At 42.1% G+C, this 24,854-nt stretch overlaps 1 protein-coding gene across 2 annotated transcripts in view; it reads left to right on the top strand.

Annotated features, from left to right (window-relative positions):
* Positions 1-24,854, top strand: part of LOC119930739 (schwannomin-interacting protein 1) — an 823,807-nt gene that overhangs the window by 184,445 nt on the left and 614,508 nt on the right. Inside the window, exon 4 of one of the 2 annotated variants that reach the window (XM_038749357.1) lies at positions 8,542-8,692. In XM_038749357.1, coding sequence (XP_038605285.1) covers positions 8,542-8,692 — 151 coding nt within the window. Of the gene's footprint in view, positions 1-8,541; positions 8,693-23,163; positions 23,230-24,854 lie in introns of those variants that run through there. The other variant, XM_038749365.1, reaches the window with a different exon arrangement.

The following is a 24,854-nucleotide window of genomic DNA, read 5'->3' as shown; positions in this document are numbered from 1 at the left end:
GCACTTACTGTGAGCAGAGCACTGTACTAAGCGCTTGGGAAGTACAAGTTGGCAACATATAGAGACGGTCCCTACCCAGCAGTGGGCTCACAGTCTAGAAGGGGGAGACAAACAACAAAACAAAACATATTAACAAAATAAAATAAATAGAATAGTAAACATGTACAAGTAAAATAGAGTAATAATAATAAATATGGACAAACATATATACAGGTGCTGTGGGGAGGGGAAGGAGGTAAGGTGGGGGGATGGGGAGGGGGAGGAGGGGGAGAGGAAGGAGGGGGCTCAGTCTGGGATGGCCTCCTGGAGGAGGTGAGCTCTCAGTAGGGCTTTGAAGGGAGGAAGAGAGCTAGCTTGGCGGATGTGCGGAGGGAGGGCATTCCAGGCCGGGGGGAGGACAGGTTTTACTGCAAAGATATATCCAGAACACTGGAGAATTCTCAAATGTACAAAAATAACCTCATCTCCAAAGCCCAGATGGTTTAATCCAGTATTTGCTGTGATGCAGTGTTACCTGTGTCAGAAGTTATGACCTTTTTCTGAAGTGGAACTGAGGGCATAGCTACAGAAATGAAGAGGCAGAGCACACTCTGTGGTGGCTTTGATGCATGGCCATCTGGTAGTACAGGATTGGGTAAACATACTAAAATCTTGGCATCCATAGAAACATCATGAGCTTCATTAAGCTTTTGAGAGCCTTAAATATGATGCGGCACATATCATGGCATAGTGTACAGAGCACGGGCCTGGCAGTCAGAAGTCTGCCGTGTGACCTTGAGCAAGTAATTTCACTTCTCTTTGCCTCAGTTACCTCATCTGTAAAGTGGGAATGAGACTGTGAGCCACATGTAGGAGAGTGACTGTGTCCAAACTGATAAAACTTGTACCTACCCCTGAATTTAGTTCATTGCCTAGCAAAAATTAAGTGCTAAACAAATACCATTATTATTATTATTATCATTATTAATAAATCACCTAGCTACATCCTCCTTCCCCCTAAACCCCTCGTGGTACTGGTTTCAGTGCATGGTCTGCCTCAGAAAGACCAAATCTTCGTTTCTTGGGAAGAGAGATGGATTCTGGTAGATTCTGAAAGAAGAAGTATTCTTATCATTCAATCGATAAATAGGATTTAATAGATAAGGATGGTATTCATTAAATGCTTACTATGTGCAAAGCACTGTTCTAAGTGCTGGAGAGGTTACAGGGTGATCAGGTTGTCCCAAGGGGGGCTCTCAATCTTCATCCCCATTTTACAGATGAGGTATTGAGGCCCAGAGAAGTGAAGTGACTTGTCCAAAGTCACACAGCTGACAGTTGGCAGAGCTGGGATTTGAACCCATGACCTCTGACTCCAAAGCCCATGCTCTTTCCACTGAGCCACACTGCTTCACTCTGCAGAGCACTCTGTAGATGCTTACTCTGTGGAGATAACTGGACTTCAAGGCTCTCCATCACCTCGCCCCCTCCTACCTCACCTCCCTTCTCTCCTTCTACTGCCCAGCCCGCACCCTCCGCTCCTCTGCCGCTAATCTCCTCACTGTACCTCGTTCTCGGCTGTCCCGCCGTCGACCCCCGGCCCACGTCATCCCCCCCGGCCTGGAATGCCCTCCCTCTGCCCCTCCGCCAAGCTAGCTCTCTTCCTCCCTTCAAGGCCCTGCTGAGAGCTCACCTCCTCCAGGAGGCCTTCCCAGACTGAGCCCCTTCCTTCCTCTCCCCCTCGTCCCCCTCTCCATCCCCCCATCTTACCTCCTTCCCTTCCCCACAGCACCTGTATGTATGTATATATGGTTGTACATATTTATTACTCTATTTATTTATTTATTTATTTATTTTACTTGTACATTTCTATCCTATTTATTTAATTTTGTTGGTATGTTTGGTTCTGTTCTCTGTCTCCCCCTTTTAGACTGTGAGCCCACTGTTGGGTAGGGACTGTCTCTATGTGTTGCCAATTTGTACTTCCCAAGCGCTTAGTACAGTGCTCTGCACATAGTAAGCGCTCAATAAATACGATTGATTGATTGATTGATTGATTGGACTCTGTGCTTAGAAGAGTACAATAGAGACAGTAGACATGATTACTGTCCCCATGAGCTTACAATCTAGCAGAACCCTAATGACAGCAAGTGGATTCAGGAGGCAGAGAAATAATTCAGTCAATCAATAAAACACCCATTGTATTTAGTGAACACTTACTGTGTGCAGAGCAGTGTACTAAGTGCTTGGGAGACCTCAATATAAGAGTTGGTAGATATATTCCCTACCTACAATGGGCTTATAGTCCACATGTTTTGTTTTGTTGTCTGTCTCCCCCTCTAGAGTAGGAACCATCCTATATGTTGCCAACTTGTACTTCCCAAGTGCTTAGTACAGTGCTCTGCACACAGTAAGCACTCAATAAGTATGAATGAATGAATGAATGACATACATTAATATGAATAAAAGAATGATTTATGGATATGTACATAAGTGCTGTGAGGCTGAGGGTGGGGTGAATAAAGGGTGCAAATCCAAGTGCAAGGGCAACCAGAAAGGAGTGGGAGAAGAGGAAATGAGGGCTTAGTCGGAAAAGGCCTCTTAGAGGCATGTGTTTTCAATAAGGCTTTGAAGGTGGGGAAGTGATTGTGCGTTATATAAGAAGAGGGAGAGCATTCGAGGCCATGGCAAGAAAAATGAGGTCAAGATAGAGAGAGTAGATTGGCTCAGTGGAAGGGGCATGGGCTTTGGAGTCAGAGGTCATGGGTTCAAATCCCGGCTCCACCACTTGTCAGCTGTGTGACTTTGGGCAAGTCACTTAACTTCTCTGTGCCTCAGTTGCCTCATCTGTAAAATGGGGATTAAGACTGTGAGCCCCCCGTGGGATAACCCGATCACCTTGTAACCTCCCCAGCACTTAGAACAGTGCTTTGCACATAGTAAGCGCTTAATAAATGCCATCATTATTATTGGCATTACTGGAGTGAAGTGCATAAGCTGGGACACTGTGGACTGCCCCCTTCTCCTTGAAATGTTATTCAGCCTTAGCTTCATTGCCTCTGTCTTCTTCTGCTTCTCCTCTTATCTCTCTGATTAATGTCAGTCTCCTTCATGGGCTCCTCCTCTACCTTCCACCCCCTAACCGTGGGGGGCGGGGGCCGGGTTGTCCCTCATTCATGCATTCCTTTATTCTATCACATTTATTAAGCGCTTCAGTTCTGGGTCCCTTTCTATTCTATTCTATTCTACACTCGTTCTCTTGGAGAACTCATTTGCTCCCATGACTTCAACTACCAACTCTATGCAAGTGATACCCAAATCTACATCTCCAGCCCTGATCTAGCTCCCTCTCTCCAGGCTCACACCTCCTTCTGCCTTCAAGACATCTCTACTTGGAGGCCGTCCTGTCACCTCAAATTTAACATGTCCAAAACAGAGCTCCTTATCTTCCCACCCAAACCCTGTCCCCCTCCAACATTTCTATCACTGTAGATGGCAGCACCATCCTTCCTGTCTCACAAGACTGTAACCTTGGTGTTAGCCTAGACTCCTCTCTCTCATTCAATCCACATATTCAATCTGTCACCAAATCCTGTCAGCCCCACCTCAAAACATCACTAAAATACACCCTTTCCTCTCCATCCAAACTGCTACCATGTTAATACAATGCACACAGTAAGCACTCAATAAATGCGATTGAATGAATGAAATCAAGTAGGTAAGGTAGGAGAGGGCAAGGTGATTGAGTGCTTTAAGGCCTAGGGTAAGAAATTTCTGTTTAATGCAGAGGGGGATGGGCAACCACTGGAGTTTCTTGCAGGGGTTTCAGCAAGGAGGCTGATGAAAAATCAAGGCAGGATAGGATAAATGCTTGAATAAGTGTAGTAGCAGTTTGGATAGAGAAGAAGGGACAGATCTTAGCCAGATTGTGAAGGTTGCGCTGACAGGATTTGGTGACAAATGAAATAGATGGATTAAATGAAAGAGATGAGTCGAGGATCACACGAAGATTGAGGTCTTGGGTGACAGGGAGGGTTGTAGTTGTGTCTAGAGTGTTAGAAAAGTCAGGGAAAGGAATGGGCTTGGGTGGAAAGGTGAAGAGTTCTGTTTTGGACATGTCAAGTTTAAGGTGTCAGTGGCACATCCAAGTAAAGATGTCCTGAAGGCTGGATGAATAGCATCACGGCTTGGTGGATAGACCACAGGCCTGGGAGTCAGAAGGCTGTGGTTTCTAATCCCGGCTCCACCACTTGTCAACTGTGTGACTTTGGGAAGTCACTTCATTTCTCTGTGCCTCACTTACCTCATCTGCAAAATGGAGAATGAGACCATGACCCTCATGTGGTCATACTGCATCAGCCTCCTCTCTGATCTCCCATCCTCCTGTCTCTCCCCACTTCAGTCTATACTTCATGCTGCTGCCCGGATCATCTCTGTGCAGAAACGTTCTAGGCATGTTACTCCCCTCCTCAAAAATCTCCAGTGGCTACCAGTCAACCTATGCATCAAGCAAAAACTCCTCACTCTTGGCTTCAAGGCTGTCCATCACCTCGCCCCCTCCTACCTCACCTCCCTTCTCTCCTTCTCCAGCCCAACCCACACCCTCTGCTCCTCTGCCACTAACCTCCTCACTGTGCCTCATTCTCGCCTGTCCCGCCGTCGACCCCCGGCCCACGTCCTCCCCCTGGCCTGGAATGCCCTCCCTCCTTACATTAGCCAAGCTAGCTCTTTTCCTCCCTTCAAAGCCTTACTGGGAGCTCAGCTCCTCCAGGAGGCCTTCCCAGACTGAGCCCCCTTTTTCCTTTCCTCCTCCTCATCCCCCCTCCCTACCTCCTTCCCCTCCCCACAACACCTGTATATATGTTTGTACAGATTTATTACTCTATTTATTTTACTTGTACATATTTACTATTCTATTTATTTTGTTAATGATGTGCATCTAGCTTTACTTCTGTTTATTCTGATGACTTGACACCTGTCCACATGTTTTGTTTTCTTGTCTGTCTCCCCCTTCTAGACTGTGAGCCCGTTGTTGGTTAGGGACTGTCTCTATATGTTGCCAACTTGTACTTCCCAAGCGCTTAGTACAGTGCTCTGCACACAGTAAGCGCTCAATAAATATGATTGAATGAATGAATGAATGAATGTGGGGCAGGGACTGTGTCCAACGCAGTTTGCTCATATTCACCCTACCACTCAGTACAGTGCCTGGCATACAGTAAGTGCTTAATAAATATCACAATTATTATCATTACTATTATTATTAATAACAGTAAGTGCAAAACTGAAAAGAAGGAGAGAGATCAGGACTGGAGATGTAGATTAGGGAATTATCCACATAGAGACATAGTTAAAGCCACATGGATGAGTTCTCCTAAGGAGTGGGTGTAGATGGAGAATAGAATGGGACCCAGAGCTGGGCCTTGAGGGACTCCCACAGTGACTGGGTGGGAGGAGAGAGGGAGAACTTGAAAGAAACTGAGAATGTGTAGCCAGAGATATAAGAGGAAAACCAAGAGAAGGCAGTATCAGTGAGCCTAAATTTGAATAACGTTTCCAGGAGAAGCAGTTGGTCAGCAGTGTCAAAGGCAGCGAGAGTTCTATGAGGGTGAGGATGGAGTAGAGGCCATTGAATTTAGCAAGAAGGAGATCATTAGTAACATTTGAGAGGGCAGTTTTGGTGAAGTGAAGGAGGTGGAAGCCAGATTACAGGGGATCAAGGAGAGAATCAGAGGAGAGGAAGTGGAGGCAGTAAGTGTAGACAACTCGCTAGAGGAGTTTGGAGAAGAACAGTAGGAAGGAGATGGGATGATAACTGGAAGGAGCTGTGGGGACAAGGGAGGTTTGTTTTAGGCTTAGAGAGACATAGGCATGTTTGAAAGCAGTGGAGAAAAAGCCATTGGAGAGTGAACAGTTGAAAATGGTGGTCAGGAAGCAAAGAAGGGAGGGGCCAAGCACTTTGATAATTCTATCTTCTTCTTTAGGAAGTAACATAGCTTACTGAAAAGATCATGTACCTGGAAGTCAGTGGAGTTAGATTTTAATCCTGACTCTTCACCTGCCTGCCGTGTAATCCTGGGCAAGTCATGTACTTTCTTTGTGCCTCAGTTGCCTCATCTGTAAAATGAGGATTAAATCATCCTCTCTCCAACACATACTATGAGCCCTATGTGGGACTGAGACTGTGTCTTATCTCATTATCTCATACCTATCTTAGAGGTTAATAGAGTGCTTGACACATAGTAAGCACATAACAAATTCTACCATTATTATTATTATCTAGAAGACAGTGGATGATATTGGATGTGAGGGGTGAACAAGAGAGCCAAGAAGGCTGAGAATGAAGGGCCGGAGAGATAAAAACAGAACTAGGAGAGGACGGAGTCTGTGAAGCCAAGGTTGGATAGCGTATTGAGGAGAAAGGGGTGGTCCACAGTGTCAAAGGCAGCTGAGAGGTCGAGGAGGATTAGGATAGAGTAGGAGCCATTGGATTATAATAATAAAATAATAATTTAATAATAATAATAAAAAATAATAATCCAATCCATCCATCCAATCCGTCACCAAAACCTGCCAGTCTCACCTGTGCAACATCACCAAGATCTGCCTTTTCCTCTCCATACAAACTGCTACCTTGCTGGTCCAATCTCTCATCTTATCCTGACTGGATTACTGCATCAGCCTCCCCTCTGATCTTCCATCCTCCTGTCTCTCCCCACTTCAGTGTATACTTCACGCTGCTGCCCGGATCATCTTTGTGCAGAAATGCTCTGGGCATGTTACTCCCCTCCTCAAAAATCTCCAGTGGCTACCAGTTAACCTACGCATCAAGCAAAAACTCCTCACTCTTGGCTTCAAGGCTCTCCATCACCTCGACCCCTCCTACCTCACCTCCCTTCTTTCCTTCTACAGTCCAGCCCATATCCTCTGCTCCTCTGCCGCTAACCTCCTCACTGTACCTCGTTCTTGCCTGTCCCGCCATCAACCCCCAGCCCACGTCCTCCCCTTGGCCTGGGATGCCCTCCCTCTGCACATCCGCCAAGCTAGCTCTCTTCCTCCATTCAAAGCCCTACTGAGAGCTCACCTCCTCCCAGACTGAGCCCCCTTTTTCCTTTCCTCCTCCCCATCCCCCCAGCCCTACCTCCTTCCCCTCCCCACAGCACCTGTATATATGTTTGTACAGATTTATTACTCTATTTTACTTGTACATATCTACTATTCTATTTGTTCTGTTAATGATGTTCATCTAGCTTCATTTCTATTTATTCTGATGACTTGACACCTGTCCACATGTTTTGTTTTGTTGTCTGTCTCCCCCTTCTAGGCTGTGAGCCCCTTGTTGGGTCGGGACCATCTCTATATGTTGCCAACTTGTACTTCCCAAGTGCTTAGTACAGTACTCTGTACACAGTAAGCACTCAATAAATACAATTGAATGAATATTGGAGGAGTGCTGAGTCTCTCCCCCCACCCAGACCTTTTCCAAAATGCCTTTCCCCATCTCCCTGTCCCAGTTTGGCTTTCTATGCCTCTATGAGTGGCCCTCATTGTGGAGAATGTCTCAACACAAGTTTGTTGACCACCAACTCTTGATATTGGCACAGGAGTTTCTGGTAACTAACCATCAACCTCTTCCCCTTAACACAGAAGATCAGGGATTACTTTAAGAACTGGAGTCCTACTGATCTACATATAATACATCTAAGATAAAGGCTAACCAATGCACAAGATCAAGCCTTTTAAGGCCTTCGAAAGCTACCACAGCTTTCTCGTAATCAATATCAAAATTTGATGACTGTGTTTGTAGCTTTCTCTATTGTACAGAAGGTGGAAAAATCTGTTTCCACCCGCCTAGTACATAGCTAAATGAGGTTGAAGTCCAGGGCTTTAAATAACAAACATTCCTGGTCAGTTGTTGCTGGGCTTCAGCAGTGAAGGTTTTTCACAGGCAAGGGAAGAAGGCAATGATGACCCTAAGAACAGTCACAGGAAATAATAATAATGATGATGGCTTTTATTAAGCCCTTACTATGTGCAAAGCACTGTTCTAAGTGCTGGGGAGGTTACAAGGTGATCAGGTTGTCCCAGGTCGGGCTCACAGTCTTAATCCCCATTTTACAGATGAGGGAACTGAGGCACAGAGAAGTTTAGTGACTTGCCCAAAGTCACACAGCTGGAAAGTGGCAGAGCTAGGATTTGAAACCATGACCTCTGACTCCAAAGCCCGTGCTCTTTCCACCGAGCCGCGCTGCTTCTCATTGTACAGATTCATTCATTCATTCATTCAATTGTATTGGTAACTGAGGCCCAGAGAAGTGAGCTGACTTGCCCAAAGTCACACAGCAGAGTGGCAGAGCTGGGATTAGAACCCATGACTTTCTGACTCCCAGGCTGGTGCTCTATCCACTATGCCATGCTGCTTCTCAATCAGCAGTTTGGGGGTCAAGTAAATCAATTTTTATGTTCTTTTCAAGTATTTCTTTGGGAGACTTTTTTCTCCTGAGCCTCTTTTGCTTGCGACTTGTATTTGACTCCAAGTATTTTGCATTGGACCATCTTTAGCATTCAGAGAGCCTGGAGGGAATATATACAGCGCCAAGATGAGCCTCTTCAAGACCACATGGAGAAGCGCAGCCCGTCTCCACCTTCCATGTCCTCAGACAAAATGAGCAGCTCCGTCAGCATGAACACAGTTTCTGATGGCAGCACTCCTGTAAGTAAAGCATCTTGCCTACCTCTCTTGGCCCATCACCTTAACTAACAGCCAAAGACTTAATTCCAAAAGGGAAATTTCTGATTATGGGATATTTCAGTTGGAAGCTTTTGACTCGCATTGATTTTTTTTTCTTTGTCTCAAAAGATTAAGCCAAATGATGACATTTGTGGAAAATCGTGACTTAATGACACGTCTTTGAAGTGGGTTGAAATTTTGCAAGGTGGTGGTTCTGAGGTTTTGGGGTTTTTTTGTTTGTTTTTTTAAAACAAACCAGTGATTTGTTCTGCTGGGATATCTTTATTCACCCTATCACATTAGTCTGAGTTGCTATCAAATTGGGGCAGATATACAGTATGTTATCCAAACTTGCCTGGGAAAATTCAGGTTAATTGAGTCAGTGATAAAGAACCAGCTTCCCCGAGCACTCCCAGGAAGGAACTTTTCAAAGGTTACAGAAAGAGCCTCCTAATTAAAAGTAAAATCCCTACGAGATCTGGTCAATGAGTCCTGATTCTCTTTAAACTCATGTGTTCGATGAGGCTACGGCTCCAGCTAATCCACCCTTGTCAGAGAGTGAATTGTTTTGCAAACTCAAAGAATTTGTTCAAAATGAGATTAGCAAATCACTTCCCTGCTTGCTATCCTGCCCTTGCCCAAGTTCTTGGCTTCTAGGGCTCTAGGGTTCTAAGGCTGTTGAGTGTTTACTTGGAGTGGCCCAGGGCCATTGTTTATAGCTTGCTTTTAGCCTCTCCCTAACACTGGGGGAGGATTCATACATTTTGTGATCACTGTAATCTCCTTCACTGGGAGGAAGGATCTCCAGAAGGAATCCAAGCAGCCAAGATTAGATTGTCTGCTCTTATTAGAACTTTCTGGTTGGGGGAGTGCCAAAAAGCACACTGTGAGGCAAGAATGGCGGTGCGAGAGCTGGCTGACTTTTACTCCAGTGGAAGAAAAATAGGTCTTCCCTCCCCAGTATCTCCCATTTCCCTTTATCTCCACCTTGACCCTCCCACACAAATCTTCCATACCCCTATATCTACCCCACCCCATCTCCATGGTCCAGAGAGCTGCAGCTGGGAAGGAGGTTGGCATATTCCTGAAACAAATTTTAAAGTCAACACTAGCTGAGAGAAACAATGGGAAAAGACAGAGGGAATGGTTCAACAGCTCAGGGATTGTGCTGGCAAATGGGGATCACAGAGAAATGAGGGAAGTATTTTAATAGCCAGGGTGGAAATGAGGAATGGGGAAGATTAAAGAGGGGCAGGGGGGAAAGCCACTCTCAGGGTCACGCCTGGAGAGTTTCCAGTACTCTACTAGTCTCAGCTATGTGGGGGAGAGTCAAGCAGAGGCCTGCCCATTCCATTCCTAGCTTGAGCAGTGGCTAGTGAATGGAAAGCAATCTGCCACAAATCAAAACTCACCCATGCTGGGCAACAGCGGCATGGGAGAGAGTCGAGGATGGAGACTCGAGTTTACTGAGTGGAAGGCGGCAATTATAAACCATTTCCATATTTTTACCAAGAAGACTCTATGGATACACTATCAGAATGATTGCAGATGAAGAGTGGGGAGTTCTGGGAGAGATGTGTCCAAGGTGTTGCTATGGGTTGGAAACAATTTGACAGCATAAGACAATACAAGGGGAGAAAGGCGAGTAAGGCCAGAAAGTGGGGAGTGAGGGTTAGGGTTAGGGTTATGTGACTGCCAACCAGAGATGACAGAAAGAGAGAGATGACACAACCATTTATACTTCTGCTTAAGTAAAAATTAGTTATCCTGTCATAGAACTGACATCCTCTTTGAGAGGACCTAAGAGAAACAGAAACTAATGATATCACTAGGATAAGCTTTGAATAGCATGTTTTTATGTTGTTAGAAAACAACAATTTCCAGGGAAAGATAACTGCAATTGGGCCATGTGTGTTGTGTAGTTGGACATACACATTTAATGATGGTGGCAAAATGCACCACTAAATGTTAGAGGCTATTTAATTTTACTCATCAACAGAAAACATTTGGGAAAGAAATCAAAAAGAGATCTACTGCTTGACTATATTTAGAAGCTTTGTAGATAGAACATTCCATTTATACCCAGATTTATAAATTATATGCTTAGGGCATATCTTTCTGATTCATTTTAGAGAGAATAACTGATATTCCATGTTACCATTATGCTGAGCTGTTTGATCTAATATTGTGACATAATCACAATAAGATTATGCAATATAAGTAGCTTTCCTTCTGCATTACATTACATTTACTCAGGTTGAAAACCTAAATGTATTCTAAATCTTATACTAATTTTGGAAAAAAAAGGTATTGTGGTTCATGTATATGTGCACTATAATCAATCAGTAGAGTAATTTAATGAAATCTTCATAATATTGAATTATGACTGTACAGATAGACAATTGACTGGGGTAATGACCTTAAAAATAGAAAAGGTGAAAAACGATTGAGGAGGTGTTTGCAGATTGAAAAGGTGAACATGGATTTTATGTTCAGAAATGGTTTAAGGAAAGGATTTTCCATAACTGGCTTAAAGACCACAAGAGGTCTCTGTTCTACCATGTAGGAAAATATTTGCTCAACTTTCCACTGTTAGATCAGGATGCTTGAGATAAATTAATATGGAAAGTTACATATTCAGATTGCCTTTGCTATATTTTTCCCAAATGTCTCATTTTTGCTGTTTTCGAAGAATTTGATTTAAATGTAGCAAAACAAATGTCATATAAATCACCACTCATGTGTGATTTAAATTTTGTTTTATTGGCTGTATATTACATCATCCCGGATAAATCTTTTTTTTTAATAGTATTTGTTAAGCACTTACTATGTGGCCAGCACTGTGCTAAGCACTGGGGCAGATACAAGCCAATCAGGTTGGACACAGTCCATGACCCACATGGTGCATACAGTCAATTCCCATTTTACTGATGAGGTAACTGAGGCACAGAGAAGTTCATTGATTTGCCCGAGGTCACACAGCAGCCAAGCGGCAGAGCCAGAACTAGAACCCAGGACCTTCTGAATTCCAGGCCCATGCTCTATCCACCAGTCCATAATTATCATTAGCTACAAAACCAACATGATGTCTAATAGTTTATTAGTGTAACTTGGGGACAGATAAAGGAAAAGAATTGGGAACCTGCAGTTGTACAGTTAAATAAAGTTGCTGCTGCTTTTGTTTAAAATGAAAATTAACCTTTTGGAGCTACTAGCAAAGCCAATAGGTATGTCACGCTGATTCTTTTTTAAAGAGAAAGAACTGGGAAATATAATTTGTAAAGGAAGGTTCAAAAGAATTGAGATTTATTTGACCCAAAGGCAAGGCTAAAAGTTGAAAACAGCCTTCAAGAAAATGAAATGTTGCAATATTGAAAATAGAGATGGATTGTGATCAACTTATGCTGAGAATGGGATACAAGGAAATGGGTATAAATTACAACAAGAATGATTCAGTCTAGACTTCACTCTGCTGCCCGGATTATCTCTGTACAGAAACGCTCTGGGCATGTCACACCCCTCCTCAAAAATCTCCAGTGGTTGCCTGTCAACCTACGAATCAAGCAAAACCTCCTCACTCTCTGCTTCAAGGCTGTCCATCACCTTGCCCCCTGCTACCTCACCTCCCTTCTCTCCTTCTACAGCCGAGCCCGCACCCTCCGCTCCTCTGCCACTAACTCCTCACTATGCCTCGTTCTCGCATGTCCTGCCATCGACTCCTGGCCCCTGTCTTTCCCCTGGCCTGGAATGCCCTCCCTCCACACATCCGACAAACTAGCTCTCTTTCTCCCTTCAAAGCCCTACTGAGACCTCACCTCCTCCAGGAGGCCTTCCCAGACTGAGCCCCCTTTTTCCTCTCCTCCTCCTCATCCCCCCGCCCTACCTCCTTGCCCTCCCCACAGCACCTGTGTATATGTTTGTACAGATTTACTACTCTATTTATTTTACTTGTACATATTTACTACTCTATTTTATTAATGATGTGCATATAGCTATAATGCTATTTATTCTGGCAGTTTTGACACCAGTCTATATGTTTTGTTTTGTTGTCTCTCTCCCCCTTCTAGACTGTGAGCCCATTGTTGGGTAGGGACCGTCTCTATATGTGGCAAGCTTGTACTTCCCAAGCGCTTAGTACAGTGCACTGCACACGGTAAGTGCTCAATAAATGTGATTGAATGAATGAATGAATTTAGGTTCAATAAGGAAGACATTGATTCAGGACTTAATGAAATACTGAAATATACTACCCAGTAGGCTATACTCACCCACCCTTCCAATTGTAAAATTGTCAGCCATCTGTGGAACAAAAATGGTCTCTGAATTCCTATCCTAGTAGTTTTTCACAGTACTTAGAGTAGTGCTTCACACAAAATAGCACTTAACGAATGTAATAAATTAAATTACTACTGCTACTACTACTACTAAGAATAATAATGGAACTCTCCATGAAATGATAGCAAATATTTAGAATTTATGCAGTACATGACAGTCTTTAAAGCAGCTCATTCTTGCCCCTGGGTTGACAGCAGAATCTCTTGTCCTTGGGAGGGATGAGGGGAGGTTTGTCACTATTTAGCCTTTCCTGAAGGATTAAATAGTATTTTTTGGAGGCTGTGGGATGCCAGGTTATTTACAAGTAATAGATAACAGGGCTAAGTGCATTGCCCTCCAAAATCAATACTAGCCCCACACTGCTGCATTGGTGAACAATTCAGCATGGATGGTTTCTGACCCACACATGATCTGATCTGTGAAATTTGAAATCAGTATTAATGCAAAATATTGTCTTTGACCTGGTTTCAGTAGAGAAAAACCCAAAGAATATAAACAGATACAGGTTATCATGCCCAAATACTAGCTACATTTCAAGCTTACCTTGAAAGCTATGCTATTTTGTTTTAAGTTGTCTGGTTGACATAATTTTGCATAAATTAAAAGACAGGGGTAATGATAATGGCTGGCTAATTACAACAGTACATTATTATGACCAACCTAGTCATTTGATAAACCTCAGTCCCTAATACAGTTGATTTCTGCTCACAAACATAAATGGACAAGTGTACACATGCCGATATTTTATGGAAAGATTATATCAATTAACTAATGGTATTTACTGAGCACCTACTGTTTGCAGAGCACTGTACTACACTCTTAGGAGAGTACAGAAAAATTGTACTTTATGGCTCCAACATCATCAGTATTGTCTGCCTCTGGAAAATCTTGTTAACATCAAAATACCACTTTAATGATAATTAGCCTTGCCCCGGGCAGCCTGGAGACAAGAAAGAAAAATACTCTACAAAGAAGTCTGTTACATTCAGGCACAACAATCATGTCAGAACCAAGCATTTTAGGAGCTGAATAAAGCTAAATCAATGTGATTTTATGCTTCTGCCCCCCTCCTTCTATCTACTCTCTTCCTCTTCCTCTCTTGTCACTCTTGGGGAACAATCACAACACTGTCTTACACCACTTTATGGAAAGAACAGAAGCAATAGTAACATGAGGCCAGTGTACAATGTAGAACCTTTGGATTGCTGTGGCAGCTGCTGTAACAGAGGTAGTCACTATGGCTGTAGCTGTGAGTTTTAAACTCTAAGCTGAGAAGAGACTCAAACTCTGCTCCTTTGAACACAGTACACATTTCCCTTTTTGTTTTAGTTTTGAGAATTTGTCTTTGACTTCTATATTATAGTATTTTTATTGTATCATCCCTCCTTGCGTGTCTATGTTACAATTTATAATAATTGTGGTAGTTGATTATAATAATAATGCTTAATAATAATAATAATGGCATTTATTAAGCACTTACTATGTGCAAAGCACTGTTCTAGGCGCTGGGGAGGTTAGAAGGTGATCAGGTTGTCCCACGGGGGGCTCACGGTCTTAATCCCCATTTTAAAGATGAGGTAAATGAGGCACAGAGGAGTGAAGTGACATGCCCAAAGTCACACAGCTGACAATTGGTGGAGCCGGGATTTGAACCCATGACCTCTGACTCCAAAGCCCGGGCTCTTTCCACTGAGCCATGCTGCTTCCCTATTACTTGTTACTGTTACTTCCCTGCTTACTTGTTAAGTGCTTACTGTGTGTAAAGCACTGTTAGAAGTGCTAGGGTAACTAAAAGGTTTATCAGGTTGAACACAGTCCCTGTACCACATGGGACGCACAGTATAAGTAAAGAAGTAAAATAAAAAAAAATCCCTAAATTGGAGGGAGAGGGGGATAGGAGATATGAGGTTTAATGTTCAAGAACACCAGGGGAAAAGAAACCCAATTTGTGGGATGGTGGGACATTTTTACAAACTCCCGTATAAGAAGAGGGAATCGATGAGATATGCAAGGATCCACTCCAAGCAAGTCCACTCTTGAAAAATCTTTGGTGGGCAAGTTGGGATCATGTTTACCAACACCACTGGATTGGCAACTCCCAAATTCTCACTACAGTGCTCTGTACACCAGATGAGCCCAGTAGATACTACTGGGTCTAGCATCCTCCCTTCTGAAAAACCACTCCTGTTAAGTGTTAGTAAGTCCCTAGCACTTTACTAAGCCCTGAGGTAGTTATAAGATATTCAGGAGAGTCCCTAAACCAGAAGAGTCTCACAGTCTAAGATGGAAAGAGAACAGGTATTGAATCCCCCTTAACTCATGAGGAAACCAGGGTACAGAGAAATTAAGTGATTTGTCCAAGGTCACGCACTAGGTAAGTGTGGCAGAACTGGGATTAGAAACCAGGTCCTCTGGCTCCCAAACCCACTTTCTTTCCACTAGACTACAATGCTTCCCTTAGATTACGAGCACCCGAGAGCCAGGAACCTTATCAAAATCATACCCATGTATCTGATCCCAGAACTGTGTTCTTTTTTTTAATAGCATCTGTTGAGTGCTTACTATGTTGCGAAGCACTGTTCTAAGAGCTGGGGGGATACAAGGTGATCAGGTTGTCCCACATGGGGCTCACAGCCTTCATCCCCATTTTACAGATGAGGTAACTGAGGCTCAGAGAAGTTATGTAACTTGCCTAAGATCACACAGCAGACATGTGGCACGGTCAGGATTAGAACCCATGGCCTCTGACTCCCATGCCTGTGCTCTTTCCACCAAGTCATGCTGCTTCTCTTGGCACACAGGAAGGACTAAATAAATATCATTATTACTAATATCATTACTACCAATACTATTCTTTTGGCCTTATTCCTCTCCTTTCTTGACCCCATTTCTCCCTTAATACAGAAAGTATTCACATATGCAGGTTGAGCCCAATTATTGGTCCACTAGAAAGAACACTACTCTGGGAATCAGGAGGTTTGGGTTCTAGCTTCAGGTCTGCCTGTAGCTGGCTAGTAGAAACATAGTAGAAACAGGCAGGGGTAACCAGCTGGCCCTATAATCAATTCCTTGGCATAGCTCTTCGGTCCCGGGGTTTCAGGGTCCAGGCTCATGAGTTATTTTGAAAGGGTGATTAGAGAAGCAGCATGATGTAGTGGATAGAGCACGGGCCTGGGAATCAGAAAGTCATGGATTCTAATCCCAGCTCCACTGCTTGTCTGCTGTGTGAACCTGGGCAACTCACTTCATGTCTCTGGGCCTCAGTTACCTCATTTGTAAAATTGGGATAGAGACTGTAAGCACCATGTGGGGCAGGGACTGTGTCCAATTTGATTTTCTTTTATCCACTCTAGAGTGTAGTACAGTGCCTGGCACATAGTAAGTGCTTAACAGATACCACTACTACTGTATCAGTAGTAGTAATAGTAGTTAGTAATACTAGTAGCTAGTACTAGCGGTAGTAGTATTAGCAGCAGCAGCAGTAGTAGCAGCACCGTTTTTATTGAAACTCCACTCGGGACAGTGTATTATCCTAGGATTTTGACAAGCACAGAAAAAGGTAATGGCACATTCCCTGCCCACAAAGAGCTTACAGAGTTTACATTTTACATGTGCAACAAATCCTTTGAGATTCCAGTTGTAGTATAAGGTCAAATCACATTTTCCCATTTTGAAGTTTGGGATTGAAAACTTCATTTGTCATTCATAACAGAGAAGCAGCATGGCTCATTGGAAAGAGCATGGGCTTAGGAGTAAGAGGTCATGGGTTCAAATACTGGCTCTGCCAATTGTCAGCTGTGTGACTTTGGGCAAGTCACTTAACTTCTCTGTGACTCAGTTACCTCACTTACCTCATCTGTAAAACAAGTATTAAGACTGTGAGCCCCATGTGGGACAATCTGATCACCTTGTATCCTCTCCAGTGCTTACAGCAGTGCTTGACACATAGAAAGCACTTAACAAATGATATCATTATTATTATAACATAAGCTACAACTAATACTATTTTAAAAATATTTTTGTTCTTGCAGGACCCGTTCAGGACTACTGACGTTAAATATTCCCCTTATTTACTGTGATGCTCAGTATTTGTCACATATAATTTGGTCTCCGATTCATTTGTCAGTGGTGACATCAGCCCTCCTTTGCACACCCACATCCTCTTTATTTTATATGTTTGAATTCCATAGGCTTGTAGATTAGCCTTTCTGTTTTGGAGAGAGATGTTCGAGAAAGAGTCATATTTTTTACAGTTCATTGCAAGCACATTCAAAGTGTCTCTCTTCAGACAGATCATATCTGCCATACTCCGATTCCAGCTTTGCAGTTAGATAAATCATGGTGCCCTTGATTTAGACTCAGACTGTAGACTTTGAGGCCGACTAGTTTTATGATTACACATCAGATTTTTCACTGTTGCTGATGATGCTCTAGGCGAAAATGGGAAAGGGTGGAATGGGAATACTTCTTTTTTAACCTCTACACTGGTACCGATTTCAAACCTTTAGTTTTTATATCCACTTACCAACTCTTTTAATTACATTTTGATCCCTCCATGCACCATCCTACTGCCTTTGTTTGGAAATATTACTGTAGATAATGAGAAAAGTAAGCATTTAATTGCTGAAATAACGTTGCATAAAAAAACAGACAAGACACATTTTTGAGCAAATTATTGGAGTCAGGGACTACTTAAGGATAATAAAATGCAGAATGACCCTCCTTTTACACTGGTACCTTTTTATACAGATTTACAGTTAATCAACTAGGGGTATTTTTTGAATACCTAATCAATCAATCAATTATATTTACTGAGTGCTTACTTTGTGCAGAGCACTGTACTTAGCACTTGGGAGAGTTGGTAGAGATATTCCCTGCCCACAGTGAGCTTTCAGTCTAGAGGGGGGATGCACAGCATGTAACACTAAACATTTGCCATAGTACAATAGAATACCTAGGCATGATCACTGACCTTAAGGAAATTACAATAGGGGGTGGTGGACACAGAAACTAAAATAAATTACGGATAGGAGAAACTAATAGTGTTAAAGGAATTGTGAGTACCTAAAATGCTAGGTAGCATCAAAGTGCTAAAGTGGCTGTAGGAGAGATGCAGGGTGGGGAGATGAGAAATGAATCAGGGAAGGCCTCCTGGAGGAGATATGATTTCAGAAAGGCTTTAAAGATGGGGAGGGCGGTAGTCTGCCCATTGAGAAAGGGGAAGGAGTTTCAGGAATGAGGAGGACAAGAGCAAAAGGATAGTGGTAGGGGTTTTGCTTGCACAGGGAACATCAACAGCAGATGTCCTGGATGTGGGGATAAGAGGGTGTCTCTGGTGATTTTGCTTAGGAATCTTGGAAGGAAAAGAGACATATGGGTTTAGGGGGAATGGAGGTGAGGAGCACAATAAAAGACTGGAGAGGATTTGTTCGTTTTGTTTTACAGTATCTGTTAATCATTTACTATCAATCAATCAATCATATTTATTGAATGCTTACTGTGTGCAGAGCACCGTACTAAGCGCTTGGGAAGTACAAGTTGGCAACATATGGAGACAGTCCCTACCCAACAGTGGGCTCACAGTCTAAAAGCACCGTTAGTCTAAAAGCACTAAAAGTCTAAAAGCACTTACTATGTGTCAAGCACTGTTCTAAGCACTGGGGTAGATTCAAATTTATCAGATTGGATACATTCCCTGCCCCACATGGGGCTCACAGTCTAAGCAGGAGGGAGAGGGATTTAATCACCGTTTTGAGGTTGAAGAAACTGACGCACAGAGAAGTTAAGTGACTTGTCCAAGGACACAGAGCAAGTAATTGGTAGAGCTGGGATTAAAACCCAGATCCTCCGACTCCCCTGTCCATGCTCTTTCCACTAAGTCAGGATTTCATATGATTGTTTATAACCTTTATTCTATTGTTAGCTTTGGTATTTTTCTCTAAGTGCTCTTCAGAAACCATATGTTGCCCAAGCTGAGAAGAGTTTCAAATCTGTTGGGCAGTATTTCTGCACAGCTGGAAACTGTGTAATTATCTTTTAGAACTCTCCCTAGATGAAAGGGTCTCAGGAACAGTAAACACTTGTATGTGAAAATAGTTGGTTGCCTACAATCTTTTAGGGTTTTTTTTATTGTGGAGTTGGGCAAGCATAGTATATCTGAACCCAAAATCCAGGAAGAAAGGCAGCCGATATTTTGCAGAACTGTTTAACACTCCCAGGTTTCTGAAGCTTTTATGAAAATGTATTTCTAAAACCCCCTGCCAATATTTGAATGCCTGCTGAAAAATCACTACACTCCAATTTTGTAATTCTTGGATAATTTTTCCAGGTTTACTTAAGATGCTGTTACACTTATGGGAGTTACTTATATGTCATGAAAAAATTTTATTTTGTACTACCACGAGGAAAACCCTAGGTTGTATGACATAATTAGTCCAGTTTCTCTCAAGACAGGTACATTCACTAGTATCAGAGTTTAGTTACAGAGATTGCAGCAAAAACTGATCTTGCATTATACTTACTCCATTAACATTCAATATAAATTAGGCAAAATACCATCCTATTATTGCTATCAGGGTAGAAAAACACAACTAAAACATTATTTTAGGGTCTTCTTGTATTTTATTTCTCTAAGTTTATTTACAAAGAAGGGTATCAGATACTTTTTAATAGAAAGGAATACTAATTATAGCTAAAATATTGAGGCTAATATGTTGAGCTTGGATTAAAAATAAAAGTATCAGGGAATGGAAAGTTACATTTACCAATGGAATGAATGATTCATTTAAAATAATATTCCAAGATGTTTACTATTAAACGTTGGCATTGAGGTCAAGTTTGCAACTATTACAACTGATTGTTCTAAACAGTGAGCATAAAAGTATTTGAATTTCAAACTTTTTTGATGAAACTTCGTATAATGAAAAACTGTGATTGGGTAGTGTCATTACTTTATTTCCCCCCGCCCAGAGGAAGTGATACTGAGTGCCTAGAAGATAAGGAGAGAGCTCTGCAGAGCATGCAAATCCAGGTGCAGGGGGTACAGAGGAAAATCAGAGACAACGAGAAAGCTGCTGATAAGCCACAGTTTCCTTCTCCTTCTTGCTGCCTCCTGCCACTGGTGTAGTGACTAGAGCACAAGCATGGGAGTCAGAAGGTCATGGGTTCTAATCTCGGCTCCACCACTTTTCTGCTGTGTGGCCTTGGGCAAATCACTTCACTTCTCTGGGCCTCAGGTACCTTATCTGTAAAATGGGGATTCAGAATCTGAGCCCCATGTTGGGCAGGGACTATGTCCAACCCTATTTGTTTGTAACCACACCATGGCTTAGTACAGTGCCTGGCATATAGTAAGTGCTTAACAAATATCACAGTTATTATTATTATTATTATTATTATTATCATAGAACTCCCAAGTAAGAGTGCCCTGGCCCCGCTTCCCTGGAAAACTGACTAGTAAACAGAAGGAAAAGGTATTAATGTGGAGAGGGGAGGTAGACTATGAGCCCGTTGCTTCTAGACTGTGAGCCCATTGTTAGGTAGGCACCGTCCCTATATGTTGCCAACTTGTACTTCCCAAGCGCTTAGTATAGTGCTCTGCACACAGTAAGCACTCAATAAATATGATTAAATGAATGAATTAATGAGTGGAAGAGGGTGGAGATTAGGAGGAAAGGGAAGAGAGGTAAAGAGGAGTGAGGAGATGGGAGGGAAAGAGGGGAGAAGAAAATAAGGGTAAAGGATAAAGACGAGTTGAAGAAGGGGAAGAAAGGGAAGGGGAAAGGTGAAGGGAAGAATGAAGGAAAGGGAAGAAAAGAGGAGGAGGGAGAGGAGAGAAAGGAAGAAGGGAGAAGCAGAAAGAGAAGTATAAAGCACCTCCTTCTTTCCTCTTTCACACCTACCACTCTGTCCTCCCCCTACTTTGTAATAAGAGGCACACACTCTGAGTTTGTTTTTTCAAATATGGGGTGAGGAAGGAGGCAGGAACGCACTTCGTGAGGAGGAAAGGGCTACTTTACCCGCATGAATGAAACTGTATCACTGAATAGCTGGAGAATGGAATAGAGGGAGGAGGAGGAAAGAGGGGGAGGTAGTGGTATTTACCCTGTCCTGGACCCAGCCACTGTAACAGGCACATGGTCCCCTACCCAGTTCCATGGTGCTTTACAGACCTGTTAATTTTTTGAAGCTCTGTCCCCTCCCAATTGTAACACCCCCCTCCCTAAAACTTCCACTTCCTCTTCACCCCCACACTCAAAATAAAAAGACACAATTTATGAAAGGATATAGGCAGGCCTGGGTTGCAGTGTTGAGAAGACAGGATTCCTCTTGCCTCTACACTGCAATGTGGCAGCCACCAGTATTTTTACAGACTTTATGGATGTGATCAACTTTAACTCATCTTTACAGACTGTCTGTGAATTTTTGGATAACTGGAAACCCTGACTGGGGTCCACAGAGTCATGAAGAGGAAAGAGGGTAAAAGAAACTTTTGAATGAAAGGTCACTGAGCATGAGGATGGTATCTTCTAATTTTATTGAACTCTTCCAATTACTTAGTACAGTTCTTTGCTCACAGAAGGCACTCAATGTGTACTATTAATTGATTGAAGGTTATCATGATCATAATTTACTTGAATGGCTGCAAAGTGTTAACCAGTGAAGGAAAAGAACAAACTTCCATCTGAACATTGCTTTCGTTCACCTGGAAGAAGGCAAGGCACTTTTGCAATTGGCCTTTTGGACATTTTCATTCTAATTTATGTCCAATTATTATTTTTATTTGACACTTATAGACCCAAAATCCTTGATACAGTTGATATCTTAAATGAGAAAAAGGGGCACTCTTTTGAAACAGAGTCATAAATTGAGTTTTAATATTCATTAGTTCCTAAAATATTTGGTGATATGATGACTGCATGAAATAGATATTCAGTTAAGAAATAATGCTGGTGATCTCAAAAAAGCTTCGAGGTTTTAAAAGGAATTTTTATTCTAACAAGGTAGACTGAATTTCTTTGTGCTGCAAAGTAGAAACTAAACTTCATTTTTGAACTGGATGTTGAAATTATTTTATTTTATTTTATTATTTTTTAATTTAATGGCATTTTTAAGTGCTTACTATGTTCCAGGCATTATGCTAAGTACTGGGGTAGATCCAAATAAAACAGGTTTGACACAGTCCGTGTCCCACATAGAGCTCACAGTGTTAATCCGCATTTCACAGATGAGGTAACTGAGGCATAGAGAAGTGAATTGACTTGTCCAGGGTCACATAGCAGACAGGTGGTGGAGCTGGGATTAGTACCCAGGTCTTCTGACTCTCAAGCCCATGCTTTAAACATTAGGTCATGCTTGTTTCTGCTTAAAATATTCCTTGTGTTGCTAAATTAGTCTTTTCCCCTGGGAACTGCAGGGGTAGTTAAGTTCTTTATAAAAAGATGAAGCTCTCAAGAAGAGGTGTATTTTAAAGAAACTCATTATGCCAAACACTTCACTAGCTAGACTTCATCTCCATACAACAGCAACTGTGACCTGTTTTAGAAATGACATCATTGGTGTCATGTGGATTTTTAAACCGTTCATTTTAAAAGATAATCCATGAGAACCATGAGTGCCTGCTTTGTGCTGTGATAATCTTCAATATATAGATAACAAAGCTGGAGAGAGACATACCTGTGTCCAGGGTTTTACAATGGCGTTCCTAGTCTTTGCTTAATCGAAGCATTGATGGGATGAAATGCGCAAGCTGCTTCTGGATGAAAGGAGCTTATGTTCTGCATTATGCATAAGTATTTTATGGAAGTCTGTGATTTCATTTAGAAGAAAAGTGGCAAAAATCAGTCTATTGCAGCTTCCAATGAGCTTGCCGTTTTTCACAAAGGACTGAAGTATTCCAAAGTACAAGCCTTAGGTTTGCATCCTGAGCTGTAGTTGATATCAAAGTGCAACAGCACTTTTTTGGAATGTTTTCTTCTCCATGCCTCGGGTTTTTTTTTTTTGGTGTTTTGTTTTGTCTTTTTTTTGCATTTTAGTTTAGTCCTTTCTGGGTCTCTCTCAATGCTGTGCAGAGCAAACTGCTGATCACTTTCAAATCGGCAGGGCTAACTCCCTTCAGTACCATGGAGAGTAACTGGCAGGACCCAACCCGGTGGAAGGGTAGCCGTGACAAACAGTCTGCAAATGTAAGTTTTCTGAAATATTTCATGCTTTAATGGACAGTCTGCAAATGTAAGCTTTCTGAAATATTTCGTGCTTTAATGGACAGTCTGCAAATGTAAGTTTTCTCAAATATTTCGTGCTTTAATGAACTATGCATTTGCATGCTGTGAGTCAAGCAAAAGTAATAATCTAAATGGCATCGGGATTTAAGGCATTAGCAGCAGGACGACTCAAAATGTAGGACAGAGGCATGCACTACAAATACAACAAAAATGAAACCTGATGTCCTTATTCACCATTTTGACTACAGAAATATTGATTAAGAATGCTTTAAAAAAAAGTAAGATTTTTTCTTAACTGAAAAACATTTCTTGTGGCTTGGAAACATATCAATGAGAGTAAAATGGGGAAGCAGCGTGGCTCAGTGGAAAGAGCTCGGGCTTTGGAGTCAGAGGTCACGGGTTCAAATCCCGGCTCCACCAATTGTCAGCTGTGTGACTTTGAGCAAGTCACTTCACTTCTCTGGGTCTCAGTTCCCTCATCTGTAAAATGGGGATGAAGACTGTGAGTCCCCCGGGGGACAACCTGATCACCTTGTAACCTCCCCAGTGCTTAGAACAGTGCTTTGCACATAGTAAGCACTTAATAAATGCCATCATCATTATTACTTTGAGCCAGAATTATTATTTGAGAAGTGTCTGATATTTTGGAATGTTTTTCAATCAATCTACCAATCATATTTATTGGGTGCTTCCTGTGTGAAGAGCACTGTACTAAGCCTTTGGGAGAGTATGATATTAAAGAGTTGGTAGACACATTCCTTGGCCACAAGGAGCTTTTGAAAAATTTATTGAAATGAATTTCTTTGTTCAGTGAAAAATCTCTCTTTTTAAATTGATGGGTGGGACATTAATTCAAGTGTAGTTTTTTATTGTATTTGTTACGTGCTTACTATGTGTGAGGCACTGTATTGAGAGGTAGATACAAGATAATCACGTTGGACACAGTCCATGTCCCACATGGAAGTTTACAGACTCAATTCCCATTTTACAGATGAGGAAACTGAGGCACAGGGAAATGAAGTGCCATGCCCAAGGTAACATAGCAAACCAATGGCAGAGCCAGGATTAGAGGCAGGTTCTTCTGATTCCCAGACCCATGCTCTATCCATTAGGCTACACTGCTTCAGCTTTCAGCTTTCGTTAGATAATATTTCTCAATTAAAGGAAATCCTATTGAACTATAAACTAAGAATAGAAAAGAACATTGCTTCAGGTTGGAACAAATGCCTCAATCTTTTCTAGATGAGATCTCAATAGTAATTTACACAATACTTTAAAACATTTTACAGATTGAACAGTCTTTGGAGTGACTAACCAGAGTGGCTCCACTTGACATACTAAGTAGCTCATGAAATTATGGGAGATTGAGTAGTCAAAACATTGGAAAAATGTATAGTTTCTAATGGCAATCATTGCTAGGATCATTGATTATATTGTAGTTTTTATCATTTATTTTAATGAGATTGAAAGAGCAGGCATGACAGGTTTTTATTTCTATGAAAATATTCTCCACACCAGTTCTCTTCCACTTTAAGAAGTGACATAGTTTCCCAGAGGAGCTATAATGTTTTAATCACAAATAATAT

This window comes from Tachyglossus aculeatus, chromosome 1, assembly GCF_015852505.1.
Source record: "Tachyglossus aculeatus isolate mTacAcu1 chromosome 1, mTacAcu1.pri, whole genome shotgun sequence".
Lineage (NCBI taxonomy): Eukaryota > Metazoa > Chordata > Mammalia > Monotremata > Tachyglossidae > Tachyglossus > Tachyglossus aculeatus.
The sequence above is the reverse complement of the archived record's forward strand: the minus strand, read 5'-3'. Positions and strand labels throughout refer to the sequence as shown.